The 16,869-nt window shown below is 41.8% G+C and overlaps 1 protein-coding gene across 1 annotated transcript in view; it reads left to right on the forward strand.

Moving 5' to 3' along the window:
• Positions 1-16,869, forward strand: part of LOC147615582 (glutathione reductase, cytosolic-like) — a 115,729-nt gene that overhangs the window by 85,092 nt on the left and 13,768 nt on the right. Inside the window, exons 6-7 of the mRNA XM_086779695.1 lie at positions 4,505-4,578; positions 4,676-4,759. Of these exons, the coding sequence (XP_086635821.1) occupies positions 4,505-4,578; positions 4,676-4,759 (158 nt within the window). The remainder of the gene's footprint in view (positions 1-4,504; positions 4,579-4,675; positions 4,760-16,869) is intronic.

The following is a 16,869-nucleotide window of genomic DNA, read 5'->3' on the forward strand; positions in this document are numbered from 1 at the left end:
AAGTTATATTAATGTCTACGGAAGACCCCAAGGGCATATGAGACCAAAAGTAATACAATGGTACCATGGATATACTGAGCCATGAAAACTGAAAGAAAAAAGTAAAATGAAAACATTTGACAGTACATGTGATCAACAAATGATCCTGTGTAGAGTGAGATTTGTTGTGATTAGCTAATGGCGATACCCACCTCGGCCAAAACCTATTTGATGGTGCAGTGAATGTCAGGCCTTTGTGATGAGAGAGGCGGTGACCTTCATCACACACCATCATTATATTCTTGCACTCTATCGCAAGAGTGGCTCCAAGGATCTATTGAAGTACTTCGACACATGCTTTGCCTATAACTTCTTGATATTGGAGCGGCTGGACGAGTGCAAGAAGGAGCTTTTGGGAACAGGTTCATCATGTGCTTGCTATTGTCTCACCTATCATTCGCATGATGAGACTTGTGGATGGTGATGACCCTTGCATTGGCAAAGTATATGAGAGATTGGATAAGATGGTGGAGCACATTAGGGAGATTGAGCTAGATGCTCACAGGTTTGAGGACTTGAGAGAGCTATGCCAGTCACGGTGGGATAGCTCCCACTCACATTTGCAGGCAGCAGCATTTGTATTGGATCCAAAGTTTCAGGGCAAGGCATAGGAGGCTGATGGAGAGGTGGCCAGAAGGTGGGAGAAGACACTCTAGAGATTGGTGCCTGATGAGACTCAGAGGAGAACCATCAAAACTCAGTTGGGCTTTTGCAGGAACAAAATGGGCCTATTTTCATATGCAGATGCCTTGACAGACAGGTTTGGAGTTGGATTAGCTTTATGGTGGGAGGATTATGGAGCTGACACCCCGGAGTTGCAGCAGTTGGGGCCATTCACATTCTTAGCCAGGGGGCTAGTTCCTAGCTCATTTGGTCACATAGCGTCAAAGAAGAGGAATCACCTTGGCATGGTAAAGGCGAATGATCTAGTCTTTGTTAATGCAAACTTGTGTTTGCTTAACAAGGTTGATCGGGTCTCACAGCGATGATGACTTAGTTGGTAGTTCCAGAGCAGAGGGAGATACAGTTGATGTAGATTCTATTGATGCCAAATATGAAGACCTGTCATTCCCATGATTGATGATTGTACTATGTAGTTTTGCTTTATCATGTATTATTGATTCACTTGTCCATTTTGGAGTTCTCTTAGTATATTATGTTTTGTACATCTATAATTTCAATGTATTTTGCTTTAAAAAATAATAATCAAAAGTGAATATATGACGTGGCGTTCCTTTGTTTCCTCCATCCCTTGAAACGTTCCCGTTTCCAGGGTTTGAAACGTTCCCCTGTTTCCATTCCTTGGTAACTATGCCTGTTTAACCATTTTACAAGCCAACCTTTGCTAGTGAATGCTTCATCTTTCTTCTGTGGAAAATCCCCGTTCTCACCTTAGTTCTATTGTGGGATTTCCCCAAAACATTGATAAAAACAGGTGAAAGGGACCAAATGGTGATAGAGGCTCCGCAAGCTCCTATGAAGTAAAGAGTGTCAAGAGGAAAGTCTGAAGAGCAGAGGGGACCACCTCTCTTGGGTGTCGCCAAACCCGCTCACACCCATCGAACACCTAAGAGGATAGGGGGCACCCTTGAGAAGGGAACAAAAGAAATCCATTGCAACGGCTCGCACCTTGGAGGGATCTGCAACTATGGATCCATCGTGGCCTGGCAACTTGTGGATATATCTCTTTGCTTGTGTGGGCATGAAATTTCAAAGAAATCTCCGGTGGCCCCGTCTCCCGCCTGGGTCCAAAAGGAGGCTCTAGCATGGTATCTGTACTCCACCCTCCGCTCCTCAATGGAGCTAAGTTTTTTACGGGCTGCAGCCATTTGGGCTTTAATCCACGAGCTTTCCGGGATACTATCCTGAACCCACTGCAAGGAGCCAAGGCTTCGTCGGATGCTCTGCTCTGAAGCCAACCAGTTTGCTCTGTGCGGCCTCTTGTAACAGACTGCTGATCTCTGTAGGGCTTGCGTCTAAAGCTCCTTTGGCTAAACCAGTCTGTATCCTCAAATTAGCAAGCATGGACATTTGATGAGACAGCAACATGCAATTTGCAAATCTATGCCCAAAGCATATATCAACAACCTTGTTAAACATGCTAGATATGTTCGTTTGACCTGAGGTTTGATTTGTGGCTAATCTAGCATATAAAGATCAGCGAGTTAGATGCCAGTTTTAAGATCTCGGACAGGGCCTGGAAAGTGGTTTGACTGATCTCGGGTGCCTGGAATGCAACCAACCTTGGTAGTCCTGTGAACTATACCTAGTTACATGGCTTTGCATACATGGTCAGATTACCTCCATATTTGGTATGCATGTAGTCTAAGAAGCTATGGACTTGTGTACATGAGCATGTAGTATTTTAGTGTGTAAGGATAGAAAATACCAGGCATGGACATCTGTGTGCATTTCCCAGCTTAAATGTGAAAACAATGTCAGATACCCTTTTCCAATTGCTTGAAAATGTATTTGATTGATCTGGAATGACCTAAGGCTTGGTATGCTTGAGGTATTGTGTATAAAGAGCTGCTGTGCATGACCTGTCTGAATTTGGATCTTGGGAAGCCCTTTTTTTACCAGGCATGGACAGAAACTTGGGAGTAATGGCCAATTGAACACAGTGCAAAAAATGAATAACTAATGTGGTTGGTTAGCTGAAACCACTCCAAAGGACTTCAAATTTAATATGCCTGTAGGTTCCAGCATTTATGAGGCCTATGAAGAAACTCCTAAATATTTTAGTACCACAAGATCATTTCCAGGTTGGGTGTAAACAACTTTCCAGCTCCCAAAGCGAAGCACAAGCTTCTAGGGCTGTCCCCAAACTCTGGAAGATGCCAAGGGTCTTGTCCCTTGAGTGCCAGTATGAAACTCCTCCCATGCAGAGTACTTTGCGCCTGAGACTGTGGCCGTGGCTTCTTCGAATCTGTCCTCTGCTGCCTCAATCATGTCAAAGTCTCCTCCCATGCACGAAAAGTCAGCTTGAGGAAGGGCCTGACGGACTGTGCTCCAAAAGATGGCTCTACCTGTGGCAGTAGTCGGGGCATAAACATTGAGGAAGCCCACACAATCCTCTCCAATCATAATGGTAACCCTTTGTGGTCGCCCAGAGACTATGACACCTGTCATTGTTGGCAAGAGCTGCTCACACTGACAAAAATACAAAAAACTCCTTGCGTCCCCCAGGGGCCGAAAGAGGGAGGCCAAAAAGTGGGACTCCTTCCTGGTAAAATCTCCCCGCAGTGGTAGGTACGCCCCTTCGGATATTTGTGGTGTTTCATCACTCTAGACCTTCTACTCCCGAGAGTGGCGTGATGATCTTCTCCTTTCCTTTGAGTGCAGCCCTGGAGATGGAGTGGGACTCGGAGTCGTTGGTTGCCGACATCCAGTTTAGCTTTCACACCATCTTTATGATCTTTGCATCACCACGTGCTCGCCCACCTTTGGCCCTTGGCTAGGATGGAGCTTGGATGCTCAAGCCACAGAGACCATGACGGGGAGGTGGTGGCCTCCAGCCGGGAGGTGCTGCTCTTTGTGTTTGTGCATATCTCAGTCACAATACCCCCCCCCCCCCCCCCCCCCCCCCCCCCTCCTATAGATACCTCCATTGTGATCGATGGAGTTTGGAGTACGCCTACTCTCGGGCGGGCTCGGACAGAGTGGCGACACATGGGGGACAGGATCTACGCCTACTTGGCGTGCCCTCGCCCCAGGACTGATTGTGATTATTCCCTGTCTAAACCCATGCCCAAGACTCTTCGAGTGGAGGGCAGTTCTGATAGTTCCGCCTCCCATAGAGATTGATATGCGGATAGCCTCATGGAACATTCAGGGTTTAGGGGGGCCTTAGTGCTTTCAGAGGCGAGACATCTTCAGAGGAGAGCTTCATAGAGCTACAGTGGGGGACCCATCAACATTCTTTTCCTCCAAGAGCATCTCTTTTGCAGATTATCTTGAGCAATGATGTATCTTTCTGTTATTATGTGTATTGTGGCTAGTTCATTTAGTGTTGACAAGCGTATTGATCTCGAGACGGTGTCCAAGAACGTGCACACCTAGTCGGTGTATTTTCCAATGGCTGGAATACACATCTATCAGGAGATCACGATTGTGAGACGAATTGAACATGTGCTTGCTGCCATCTTAGGAGGGGAAAGGAAAAGAATTCTGCATGTTGATTGCGGGCTTCTGTCTAGGCTTGTACAAAGATATTGATCTGCCTTGCTTCTGCTGTTTTGCTGAGTCTCTAAAGCCCTCAGGGTGCTGTGAAAAAAATCCCTAGCTTGATTGTGCTTTGTTGGTTTGATGAGTCTGTTTGTTAGGACCTGTTGTTAAATGCAGTGTTCGGTCTGAAAGCCAATGTTCATTAGGAGATGAATATTGTTTGGAAGAGTGTTTGCTGCTTAGTATTTTGAAATTATACAAGTGCTGCAGCTTAAGGAACATCTCTTCTTGACTTCAGGAGCTAGCGATCACATCAGACGAGGCTTTAAGCTTGGAGGAGTTTCCGAAGAGATCAGTGATTGTTGGTGGCGGGTATGATCAAATCTGACCTTTCTGGCTGTTCATAAGAAAATGAGCTATCATTTATTCAGTATAAGTGTATTAATATTATGCCTATTTTATTTGGCAGCTACATTGCTGTTGAGTTTGCTGGTATTTACAGTGGAATGGGATCAAAAGTTGATCTTTTCTACAGAAAGGAGACTCCACTTCGGTATGGTGCAATCTTTTCTTGATAATTGAAGCCATAGTCAAAATATATGAGTTACGCAAATGTTGTGTTAATCTTTTTTTTTTATAGTTATGCTTTCTTTGCATATGGGGACATTTTATCAGCCTGTGCTACCTCCTTTTACATATCCATTCACCCAATTATCTGCCCCCCTTACCATAGGGTTTCTTCTTATACATTGAAGGCGGATCAGCATAGATATGTAAGGTCCACTTACCTGCAAATCCTTCTAGTTTTTCCGTGAGTCGGCCAGGCCCCGACAACACACTGGTGTTCCATACCAGCCTGCTTGTAGTTACTCTTGGCTTTGAACGTTGGAGAGATGCTGTAGCCAAGTAGAGGGACATGGGTCCTCAAATTGAAGCAAGGGTTCTTTTTGAAAAAAAAAAATTGAAGCAGGGACTGCCTTAGTTGGTAGAGAAGTGTAGGTTATGCCTATTATTGACAAGTTGCGTATACACATTCAAGGCTATATAGATCATGAAAACTTTCTTGTAGCACCTTTGAATGGTTGTGATGTATTGCTTGGAAAACCTTGGCGTACCACATTGATTCGGGCAAGGTTTACAAGACCAACAGGATCACCTTCATGCATAAAGACGGAGAGCATGTGATTGATGTTGGTGAAGAGGGTGATACCATTCCCCTTGTATCTCATGTACAAATTAAGAAAGTAATGAAAAAGGGTGTTTTTGCGTACAAGATCATGCTGAAGGAACTAATGTGCATGTAAACACTCTTAGTAATGATAGGCTGAAATTTTTGCAAGAGTACAATGATTGTTTTGCTGATGAGTTGCCATCCGCACAACTAGAAGATCATCTCATTGATCTTGAGCCGGGTAGCTCACCACCTAATAGACCAGCCTATTATGTGAGTGCATCCCAAAGGGAGGATATCACGAAGCAGGTAAATGAGAATGGTGTTATGTACATTCTCAGGCACCACACTTGCTTCAGACGTATTTGGATGCTTTTAGTTGCGGACAACTGTTTAGAAGCCGCGGGGGAGATGTCACCATTTGGTCACCCAACTGGTCCACCTGTGCTTTCTCATTATGTATGTACATTGGACTGGCATTCATATGCCGGGGATTGATGCCACTCATGTGATACTGTGGACTTGGCTTTCCGTTGGGACTTGTACCGGTGTATACATGCTTGGAAATGCCTAGAGGATTGGTGTTCCATTGGGTTTGGTACCTCGTTTACTTGCTTGGAATACGTCTATTTTGGTATAGTCTCATAAATGGGGTTTGTCCGTACCAATGATGCATTGCATAACATCTTTATATGCTTGCCTGCAATTGAATTTGCATGCTGTTTTCATGCTTGCCTGACCAATGTGTAGTTTCGGGTAAGGGGACGGCCACCTATGAACCGTGCATGTGAAAGTGTCTTCTAACATGGTTATCATGGCATGTGACAGGTGGTAAGTATTGGTCAGAACCTAGCCTTAGAACCTAGCACTAATTTATAAGTGAGTGTGTACACACTTTATTAAGTTTTGGGCGACCAAAACTCACTTATAATTTATGACCAGCCGTGTGTTCGCACACACTGATGTCCTGAGGTCGACAAAACTCAATGTCCACCGCCCAGACCTTATCCCCTTTGTTCAAAGAGAGCAACTAGCCATGTGTCCATCCCAGCTTGCACCACAACTCACTTGTCTCCTCTGCCTGACACCCAGGGTGGACATCTCATCGTCTCTCTTTCCTCTCTCTCTAGAATTAGGCACCTCCCTTCATGAGCCACTTTGGCTGTATTTTCTGCACTCTCTCCTTAACAACTTCATAACCAAGCTTGCTAGTATGTTTTCCTAGCCTCCAAGAGTGTTTCTAGGTGGTATTCACTCCTCTACATTCCCAATGATTGAAATTCAGCAAAACCGCTCTTAAATTTGCTGTAATTTTTAGTCTTGTGGTTGAAAACCCTAATTTCAGCATTCCTTTCTCAAGTTGAACCATAGGGGAAACTTTCCTAGGATTTCCTTCATCCTCTTGAAGACTTTTTTCGTGAAGAATCGTGACAGATTAAAGATTTCAACACTCCATACTGTGAGATCCCTGTTCCCACCGAGCAACAGATTCGGGGTACTAGCAGCGGAAGTAGCACTTCTCGCGTGGGACAGGGGTCCCACATTCGGGGCCTCGCCCACGGATATCCGGACAAGAGACTAATCCGTCGGTTTATCCAAAACCGAACCCGGAAAAAACTTCTTTCATCCGGAAAGCACGGGCGATTCCACCAGGATAACTCTTTACTCTAAGGTAGTCAAGATCATTACTGATCAAGCTGGTCCGACTGCATCTAGATCAAGGAAGAAACTTGCACTTGGATCATTGGGTTCAACGCTTTTTTTCCCATCAAGAGGCACAGTCGTTGATTCCTATCCATAGAACAACTACTATCCGGGATTTACTTTATCTATCGTAGTAACAGAAATTGAGTCTCGGTTTACGGATCCATCAGTCCAGCCTAACCCCATCCGATCCCATGGGTTAGCCAACCGCCCAACCACTGTAGTGATGGGATCCAATTTGGAATTTGGTTAGGTTTTGTCCCGGGTACCAAGGAAAAGAGTTCCAAGGCCCCCTAGCCGGAAGTTCATGCAAACATAAAACTAGCCACACCACTTACACACCCAATATGAAATTGCCTTTTTCTTAGCATAACAATCCTTTAATGAAACCATAGTACCACTGATCTCAATCTTCCAAATTATCCGGTTGATTCTTAAATTTTCCATCATTCCTTCATCAGAGTATCTATGGCATCATTGGCAACTAGAACGCTCACCACCTGTCCACTCAGGGGCCTTTTCAATAGTTCCTAGTCCATAATACTCGGCAATATAATCACTTATAAAAATCAAGATGGACTCTCGTTGAAGATCAGCAAGATCAACCAACAGATCCATATAAAGAGCCATGGACTCATCCATTGAAGACCAGCAAGGTCAATCAACCAGATCCATGCCCGGTTTCACAAAACAACTCTTACTCCTTGTTCCAATATCTTCCTCGATGCACGCGTGGGTATCCTAGGCGACCCAGAGCCCGAGCACCGTATGGTCAGCACCCTCTAGGATCCTTCGCAGGTGACCTAGCGCTTCACTCATAGGCCGCTTCCTTGGTCCCTCATCCACCGTACCGGAAGCTCACCATTTTAATCGAACCGAGGCTGGTCAAGACCTCGGCCGACTTTGCTACGCGAGACGTCCTCCATTGACTCTCCGTCAGCAGTTGCAACTTTATCAGTTAGGTCTCCACGACCTTAATCATAAGACGGTCAAAATGCTTCCCCAGCATTCTTGACATAAAACAGCCATTTACAACAGCATTTACAAACAGTTTACAAATACAGTTTCTATATTAACTCTCATTTTTCCACATTATCCCTCATCAATCCACAGTACTTATTTCACATTCCATTTATATGTGTACTCATCCCATCACATCATTTTCCATCTCATCACTTCAGATTCCTTCACATCACATATCATATATTCACATCCATACATATATCCACACCAACATCTCACATCCACATCTATACATCTACATCTACATGCATACATCCACCTCTACATTCACATCCACATCTATACATCTACATCTACATGCATACATTCACATCTCCATGCATACATCCACATCCACATTCACATTCACATTCATACATCTACATCTACATGCATACATCCACATCTACATCCGTGCATCTACATCCACATCCTTATTCACATCCATACATCCACATTCACATTCACATCTACATGCATACATCCACCTCCACATTCACATCCACATCTATACATCTACATCTACATGCATACATTCACCTCCATATTCACATCCATAATCTCACCCTATCACAACCCATATACATCTTATCTCATCACATACATCTCTTACCTCATCCCATACATATCCTATCACTTCTTCACTCATCTTATCACATCCTAATTCATCTAATATACATCTTATCACATCTTATCACTTCCCATATCTTTTATGCATACCTCTATGCATGAAATTCAATTATGCTAAAAGTAACACTTTTATAATAAAATATTCATCTCTTATGCATACCTCTATGCATGAAATTCAATTATGCTAAAAGTAACTCTTTTATAATAAAATATTCATCTCTTATGCATACCTCTATGCATGAAATTCAATTATGATAAAAGTCACACTTTTATAATAAAATAATCATCTTTTATGCATACCTCTATGCATGAAATTTAAATATGATAAAAGTAACACTTTTATATTAAAATAATAATCTTTTATGCATACCTCTATGTATGAAATCTAATTATGATAAAAATAACACTTTTATGTTAAAATAATAATCTTTTATGCATACCTCTATGCATGAAAATCAATTATGCATAATATAAAAATCAATTTCTCAAATGAATATCTTTCAATTAATCTAGGATGATAATTCCTAGAATATGGTAGGAAGTCCTCTTTTCATGCTTTGAATGAAATTATTTTATGCGTAATTTTTATAAAAATTTTGCCATAGCTCCGCTGCTATGACTGATAAATCTCAATTTTTCTAAGGGATAAAGCTTATTATTAAGGAAATAATTAGAATGATCCCTAATTGGATCATTAATCCATAATGGATTGAATCATCAATATTCATGAAATACATAAACTAAAAGCATAGAAAAAAGCCATTAATTTGATCTCAAGCATAGATTAATCTTGGATTAAGGAAAAACTTTATGAAAAGCTTCATTTGGATTGAGAATGGGTCATGAGTATGACCATTTCTTGAGTGAGAGAGAGAAATTACATAAAAACCATTTGAATTAAACATAAATGAAAATTTATGTAACTCTTAACTATCATTAATCAATTAACTTCAATAGCATTCATCAAATTATATAACTCTTCACCACCATTCATCAATTAACTTCAATAGCATTCAAAAACCATTCCAATTAAGCTTCTCAAGCTTGAGAGGGATTGAGAAGAGAGAAACCTTGAGAAATTATAGAAAAGATCAAAATTCACCATTTACCTTACAAATTGCTTGATTCTTTGTTCACGGTAGAGGTCCCCAACCAATCAATTGGTTAAGTATGTTGATGGAGCCACCAATAGGGATTGAAGAAAGAGAGAAGCTCTAATTTCTTCAATTTGGAGAGAGTTTTAGAGAATAGTAAGAATTAGCATTATTTCAGCATAACTTTAGTATAGTAAAATTCTTCTATTTTTTTCAAAGAACTCATGTTCTATTTATAGGAGAGAGAAGCTCTAACCAAAGCTAACTGAATTTTAGAAATTTTCAAATTCAGTTTGGTTGAATGTGGACTAGATTTGGACCTAGTTTGGTTCTTTTTTGATTCGGTTTGGTTCCATTTTGATTTGGTTTGATTCAAGAGAGAGGAGAGATAAAAATATCATATTATTTTTGAGTTTAAAACTCATTCAAGCATGTGAAATATGCACCTCCTTGAATGGACTCCCCTTCCTTAGATATGTATCAAAATGGAATCATTATACCCAAAATATCTCATATTTTTAATATTGCTCATAGTTTTTTACTAATAAACCTTGTACATTTTCAACTCTTCATCTTATGTGAGCATTTACTCCTTTTTGAATACCCAAAGTATCTCATATTTTTAATATTGCTCATAGTTTTTTTTTTGTACATTTTCAACTCTTCATCTTATGTGAGCATTTACTCGTTTTTGAGTATCTTCTTTTACAAATTGGATTTATCTCCTCCCTACATATGGATTGATGCTATTGGTTCATAGGAACCTTAATTGGACCATAATCCAAAAATTTCTGAAAATCTAGACCCTTAGGCTAAGGTCCTTTATACCCATTTTCAATAAATTCTAATTGCACATTGGAAAGTTCTTTTTTGAATTTTTGTTTCAGGGGAATTCATTTTAATAATATGAGAAATTTTTCTATCTAAAAATATTCAAAATCTGAATATTCTCTCTCTAGAATATTTTCTCTCTCTATTTCAAAATAGGCAGAGACAAGATCTTTTATATTTCTGAAGAAGGGATTGATTATAGGAGAAGATGCTGGACATCTTGAGAGGCTGGGGAGGAATCTTACATTCTCTCCTACTTGAAAAACGTGAGATGTCCTCATCTTGTAAACTTGGGTTAATTTCGCAAGATGCACGAACATGAGACTTAGAGAAAAATTTAATTAAGATTAACCACCAAATAAAAAAGTCTCAAAGAGAGTAAGGGTCAAGACAAGAACAAGATTTAAACTTTATTCATTCTTGGAACATATACAGTAAAGATAGAAGAACTCTTTACACTTCCATAAGCCCGTCTATCATATGATCACAAAAGCAGCACTCACAAGCTGCGCACGTATAAGGTAACTCATCTATGGGAATAATTCTGTTGGTTATTGCCGCACCTATCTTAGTGGTATGAGGTGATCTAACAAAAGGACCTCTGAGAGGCAAGCTAAAAACGGGGTAAAGGCATATCTTCTGATGAGGAAGAAAACACGCTAGTAAGAAGACCCGCTCAGAAAACCCAAGATGCCTTGATCTCATGACGCAGTAGTATCGGGGACCCAAACCCAAAGCTTCAATAACCATGGCCAAGCGGATATTGTTACGAAAGTGCTGCTAACCCCAGGGTGTTACCCTAGTTATGTCTTGATAGGTCCGCCATTTGGTCTGAGCTACAGAAGTTCCTAGGTGAGGAAAAAGTGAGCGCTCATACAGTTCTATAAAATCCTTCTTCACAGACTCGCTTGCGTCTTGAAGGTGAGAAATCATCATGGATAAAACTAATTCCTGTTGCCAAGCCATGAAGGAGATTAAGAAAGAAAGGAGATCGATGGAAGTAAGATTACTGTGAGCGATAAGTAAAAGTTACGACTTATATAAAGGAAGGAGCTAGCGTAATCTAGAAGCCAATGGTATCTTGCCACTGAAGTTTTACCGTCTTTTCATGATTTAGGTTTGGCACATATTTCTATAGAAGGCATTAAGAACTTTGAGATGAGGAGATAAAAGAAGTTCGTAGGCTAAGTCACTTACTTTCTTTGAATTCAGATAAGGCCCACAATATCTGGGGGATAATTTCTTATACTTCCTAAGAGATAAAGAACTTCTTTTGGGCCGTACTCGAATGAAGACCAAAACCTTGATATCCAAAACATCGATTTTCACTTCTGAACTCATTGTTCTGAATCCTTAAAACAGGTGGGACTCCTAAGAAGTATTCTAGGGAAAGGGTCTTCTTTTTTTAAACAGAATCTTTCTTTTATTTTAGAGAGGGAATAATTATAAGATCAGAAAGGGATATTCTTACTCCTGCATACCTTGAAGGATGGGGAGGAATCTTACACATATGCTTCCATCGTGAAGACTTCCGTTGTCATCGACTCTACTTGTAATTGGTAAGCTTTAATGCTCAATTATGGAGGCAAATAGCAGGAGGGAGGTGCACGACTCCATACTCACATACCCTGTGTAGTGTTCTCTTGCCCTACGTGCTCTCTTGCAGATTGTTCCTACCATGTGTTGGTGGAACAATAGAGAGCAGATGGTAGGGAACATGGACACTTGAGGGGGTAGTGTGAGTTGTAGATCTTCACTGACAACCATATTGTTTGCAATACTCTATTCATATGCATTGGTATGGAAATCTGGTGAGAAATACCCATGACACTATGTACTTGATTCTCCCAAGATCAATAAACATTATTTGAGAGAGGGGTCGGCCATTCCGGCTCATTGTGCGTCTCTTGTCAATTCAGCAAATTTCATCTTGTATTGTGCGTGTTGTCCATTAAATCTTGGTGTATTTAAGTGTATTGATTAGCATTGTGTTCATCCAAGCATTCTACACCGATGGGTGGAATTACAACTTGCCCTTGTTACCAAGAGACCCTTATTCTGATGTATGTGGAACTTCAAAACAAAAATGCAAAAAGCAATCAATCTTTGATATAAATTTGTGATGAAAAAATTTCCTACCGGCTTCAAATAAGCCGAGGCTTCACCATCCACTTTTTCTTATTGGCTAGATCGCCTCTCTTCCATGCGAAATTGTCCTCATGCAAATTAAGCTTCATGGAGAGCACTCGCTACACCATTTTGAAGCAAAGCCAACTTCTTAAATTTCCTTGGAGTCCACATAGAAAAGGATTTTGTACTCTTGTTTTTGAAGAAGGATAATTCTCCCACTAAATTGGGTCAATCCATGAGGTAAGCTTCTCTCATATAAGTTGTCTCATATCCTTGGTTACTAGAATCTCAAGAAAGCTTGGAGATTCTCTAGAACGTCAAACTCAAGTCCCAATCTAATAGAGATTCTATCAACTAGTCCTCTCTACTATCCCCAAAGGACAATAACCGATTGAAACTCTTTATCCACACTAGGAATTAGTGAGACCTTTCTTATCCAAAAGGATTTCTTGAGATAGATCTCAAAAATTCGTGTCTAGAGCCACACAGAAACAACCTCCACATTAGGACTTACACTTTCACTTTACGTGGTTGTCTATATCTCACCTACAACCTCTCCTGATCTGCAGCTCATCTAACGTAGGTAACATTTCCTGTGATCACCAAAATCTTGGGTTTAGATGCCTTGGGGGAACCAAGTTTACACCTTGATGCATTTGATGCTTCTATGAGACGAAGTCCACACCTTGAGTACCTTTGGGTACCTCATGTTTACGCATCACAAATTCAGTAAATTGTTGTTCCAAGAATTTTCTAAGGGCACAATGAAATGTTTTCAGATACTTAATCTGGACCTAGAAGTTCTCAAACTTCTCTTCTCTCATGCAAAACTCAGTCTGCCTCTTTGTACATAGGGTACAGGTTGGCCATTATGAGAGAGACTATGTGATGAATCTTGTGCTCTCAAAGCAGTACTGGCTCAAGGCATCTCCCTGACCAGAGTCATTCCTGGTAATTACCATGCTCAAGACAACCAAGAAGAACCGTTATCTTACTTTCCACACCACAGATTGGAACCAACCTTGCAAGATTACTTGAGGTTAGCTATTCATAAAGAATATGACATCCAATGTAAGATGCTAAGTAATAGTAGAAGACTTAATTATGAGATTAACGCTATGAGTCACATATTAATGTCAATTGATCAAACCATAGTAGACAAGATAGAGATACACCATAATCTATTCTATTTCAATGAATTGCAGTATGGTAAACACAAACCTTGATGGTGGGGGTGCTTCCTTGCTCATGATGTGGTGATGATATCACTTTGCTGAAGTAAAGCTCACAGTATATCGGGGAACAATAAGCTGCCTTTTGTCTCCTAAGTCCTAGCTCACAACTCAGTGAATGCCTAACTTGAAAATGACTCTCAACTCTAGCCCTCAATTTATAGTGGTGTGTGGGTTGGTAGTGTCCTATAGGTTAGTTGGCTACCAACCCTACTTTATTAATACAAATAACTAATAATATGAATCGTGTACACACTTAGCTGCTCATTGGGTGCCTTGACTAAATACAATGAAAAGGTTGAAAAGTCCCAAAATTGACCAAGACTTGGTCATGAACTCGCTTTCTAAAGTGGCTTATATGGACATGCCCACATCACACCTCTGAAGGGTGTGCACACGACCTCCAAGTTTAAAGATATGGAAGCATCAAACGTACCATACCTGCCTCGTACCAAACGCCTTTGACGCCTCTAACAACCTTGGTCGTGGAGTTCGAGACCACCAAGACATAGCGTGTGGAAAATCCGCATTAAGCACATAAGTCTAAGGTGGAATGACTTGTAGAACATGTGTGTCTATATGCTAGGGTTTGAGAGAAAAGTATATTGAAATCAATAGACATAGCACACAAGTCCTAAACTACTCTTTGTATTATATACAGGAAGAAAGTGTCACAATGGAAAAAGATGGTTGAGATTGCAAACAGCAACTTGGATCTCCTTGGCTAGTCCATGTGTGTAGAGAAACACTATGTGGACGGCAACTTGCAGCCCAATGTGGTTGAAGATCTCCTTGGCTAGCATATGTGTAGAGAAGCACTATGTAGACGCCTAACATTGAGAAATGCATAATGAATTCCTATGCACGTATATATATGCACCTAGTCACTGGTCGTCCAACATAAAATGTTGTCGGCTTGTTACTATTGCTCACAACCAGCATTTATTGCTGTCGACATGCTGTCCAATGGTGGTTGACTGCCACATGCAATGCCACGTGGCACGTGCTGCACTTGTTGCCCGACTCCTACAGGCTAGGCACATGTGGTGAGATCTGCCACATTCTCCTCCACCTCCATCACAAATGTCCTTAGTTAGACGGTGTCCACATAAAGTGCCCTTTTATAAAAGGAAAAGAGCCCAGCAAAGCTCATCCAAGGTAGACCACGTTGTGTCCAGTGTGAAGACCCACATTCCTTGCTACGTCAACACAAAGACCTGCAAAGAAACTTGCGGATGACCCTCTTGCTTGATCTAGCACTTTCCGCTTGTCCAACTGTCCACGAAGAAACATTGACACCCGCTGAGTATCCTCTGGTAGTCCATGGGAAGAACACTTCAGAGAATGGCTTGGCAAAACTCCGCAATCCACAATCCAATTACTAAGGCATGTACTCAGATGGATCAGAGGTTTTACTTTTTTATTTGAATTAATATTGACTTTTGACGCGGATGCTGCGTATTCTGGCCCCCCTCTCTCCAGAGGGTATGTATACGTGGGGTGCCACTGCTTGGTCGACTTCGTCAGGGCCTGCTATGGGCTATGAGACGGAGCAGGACAGCCAGGCCATCAGATTCATTAGGAGCCAGCCTCGCCTTGTTCCTTCACCGGATTTCTCGTCCGCCAGCTAGACACAGGAGAGGGATCTACGATGGGAGCTCCTCAGCAGCCTCACCATCTGGTTCACCTGGAGGGCCCGGTGTTTCAGGGCCTTTGAGGGGAGACTGGAGCCACCAGCAGAGATTGTACGGGGGGATTTGGCAGGAGTTGATCCACACCCTGCGAGGACAGTATGACCGCATCCGGGGCGACTCGGATGAGGCGATCTTGCGGCTCCAGGCCTTTCACACCACCTGGCGCAGCGGCCCTTTCTATACCCTACACGCGGGGTCCCCCCGTTGGCATTACAGGCGACCTGTTTGGTTTTTCCCCCCTCCTATTGTATGATTTAGCCCCTCAGTTCTTTGTACTGATGCTTGTACTTTTCAGCACCTAGGGAGAGTCTCCCGGGCTGCCTTGCTTTGTTCATTGCTTTGTCTTTCTTGTGGATCTTTTCTCGGGAAAAAAAATAAATATTGGCTTTTGACTTAGCTAATAGTTTGTTGTGCTTATCACGCTTTTTGAATAAAGTAGGTGACAAGGCTAACCCTTGTACTTCTGTACAAGGGGCAGTGCGTTCTTTGCCTCGAGTTGTTTCACGGAAACATTGATAATAGCTGAAAAACCTGGTAAATATGGTTATCATTGGAATTCCCAGCTCCCTTTACTGGGATGTATTGGATACATATGACAACTCATGGATTGAGACTCATGGATTGAGAGGATTTTTCTATAGATTTTGGTTGGCAGCCAAAATGCCTGTAAAACTATCGGTGGCCGAAATGCTTATAAACTATGTGTAGCAAAGATGTTTGGAGCACCAAGATATCTATGCCTATGAGTGATTCTTATCTTATATTACACACTTGAGCCAACCTTACCTCCAAGGTGTGTGGTCAGAGTACCAACACAGAGTGCAAGTGATAGAGTGGACATGGACGCCTATGGCCCATTTCTTGAGAACCTACGTGGGTGTGGTCTAGCTGCAATCACGGGTGATGAGAGCTCCTCAGCATCAACTAATTCACCAAGGTGTTCCAACTCCCCCCCCCACACCCTTCTTCTTTTCCCCTTTTCCCGAGCAGATCCTTCTTTAGTCACCATCTGGTACAGGCCTTCACCCGTGGCCTCCTGTCTGGTAGGTAGACGTGTTGGCTGTCCACCAAAAGAGTCCATATGCATACCCATGGTATCATGTTTGTCCACCATTTAATCAACTCGACCAAAGCCTGGAGAAGATGAGCGCTAAAAGAAGATGCAGAATCAGCAA

The sequence above is a fragment of the Cibotium barometz genome, chromosome 40 (assembly GCF_041138505.1).
Source record: "Cibotium barometz isolate CiBa-2024 chromosome 40, ASM4113850v1, whole genome shotgun sequence".
Classification (NCBI taxonomy): Eukaryota; Viridiplantae; Streptophyta; class Polypodiopsida; order Cyatheales; family Cibotiaceae; genus Cibotium; species Cibotium barometz.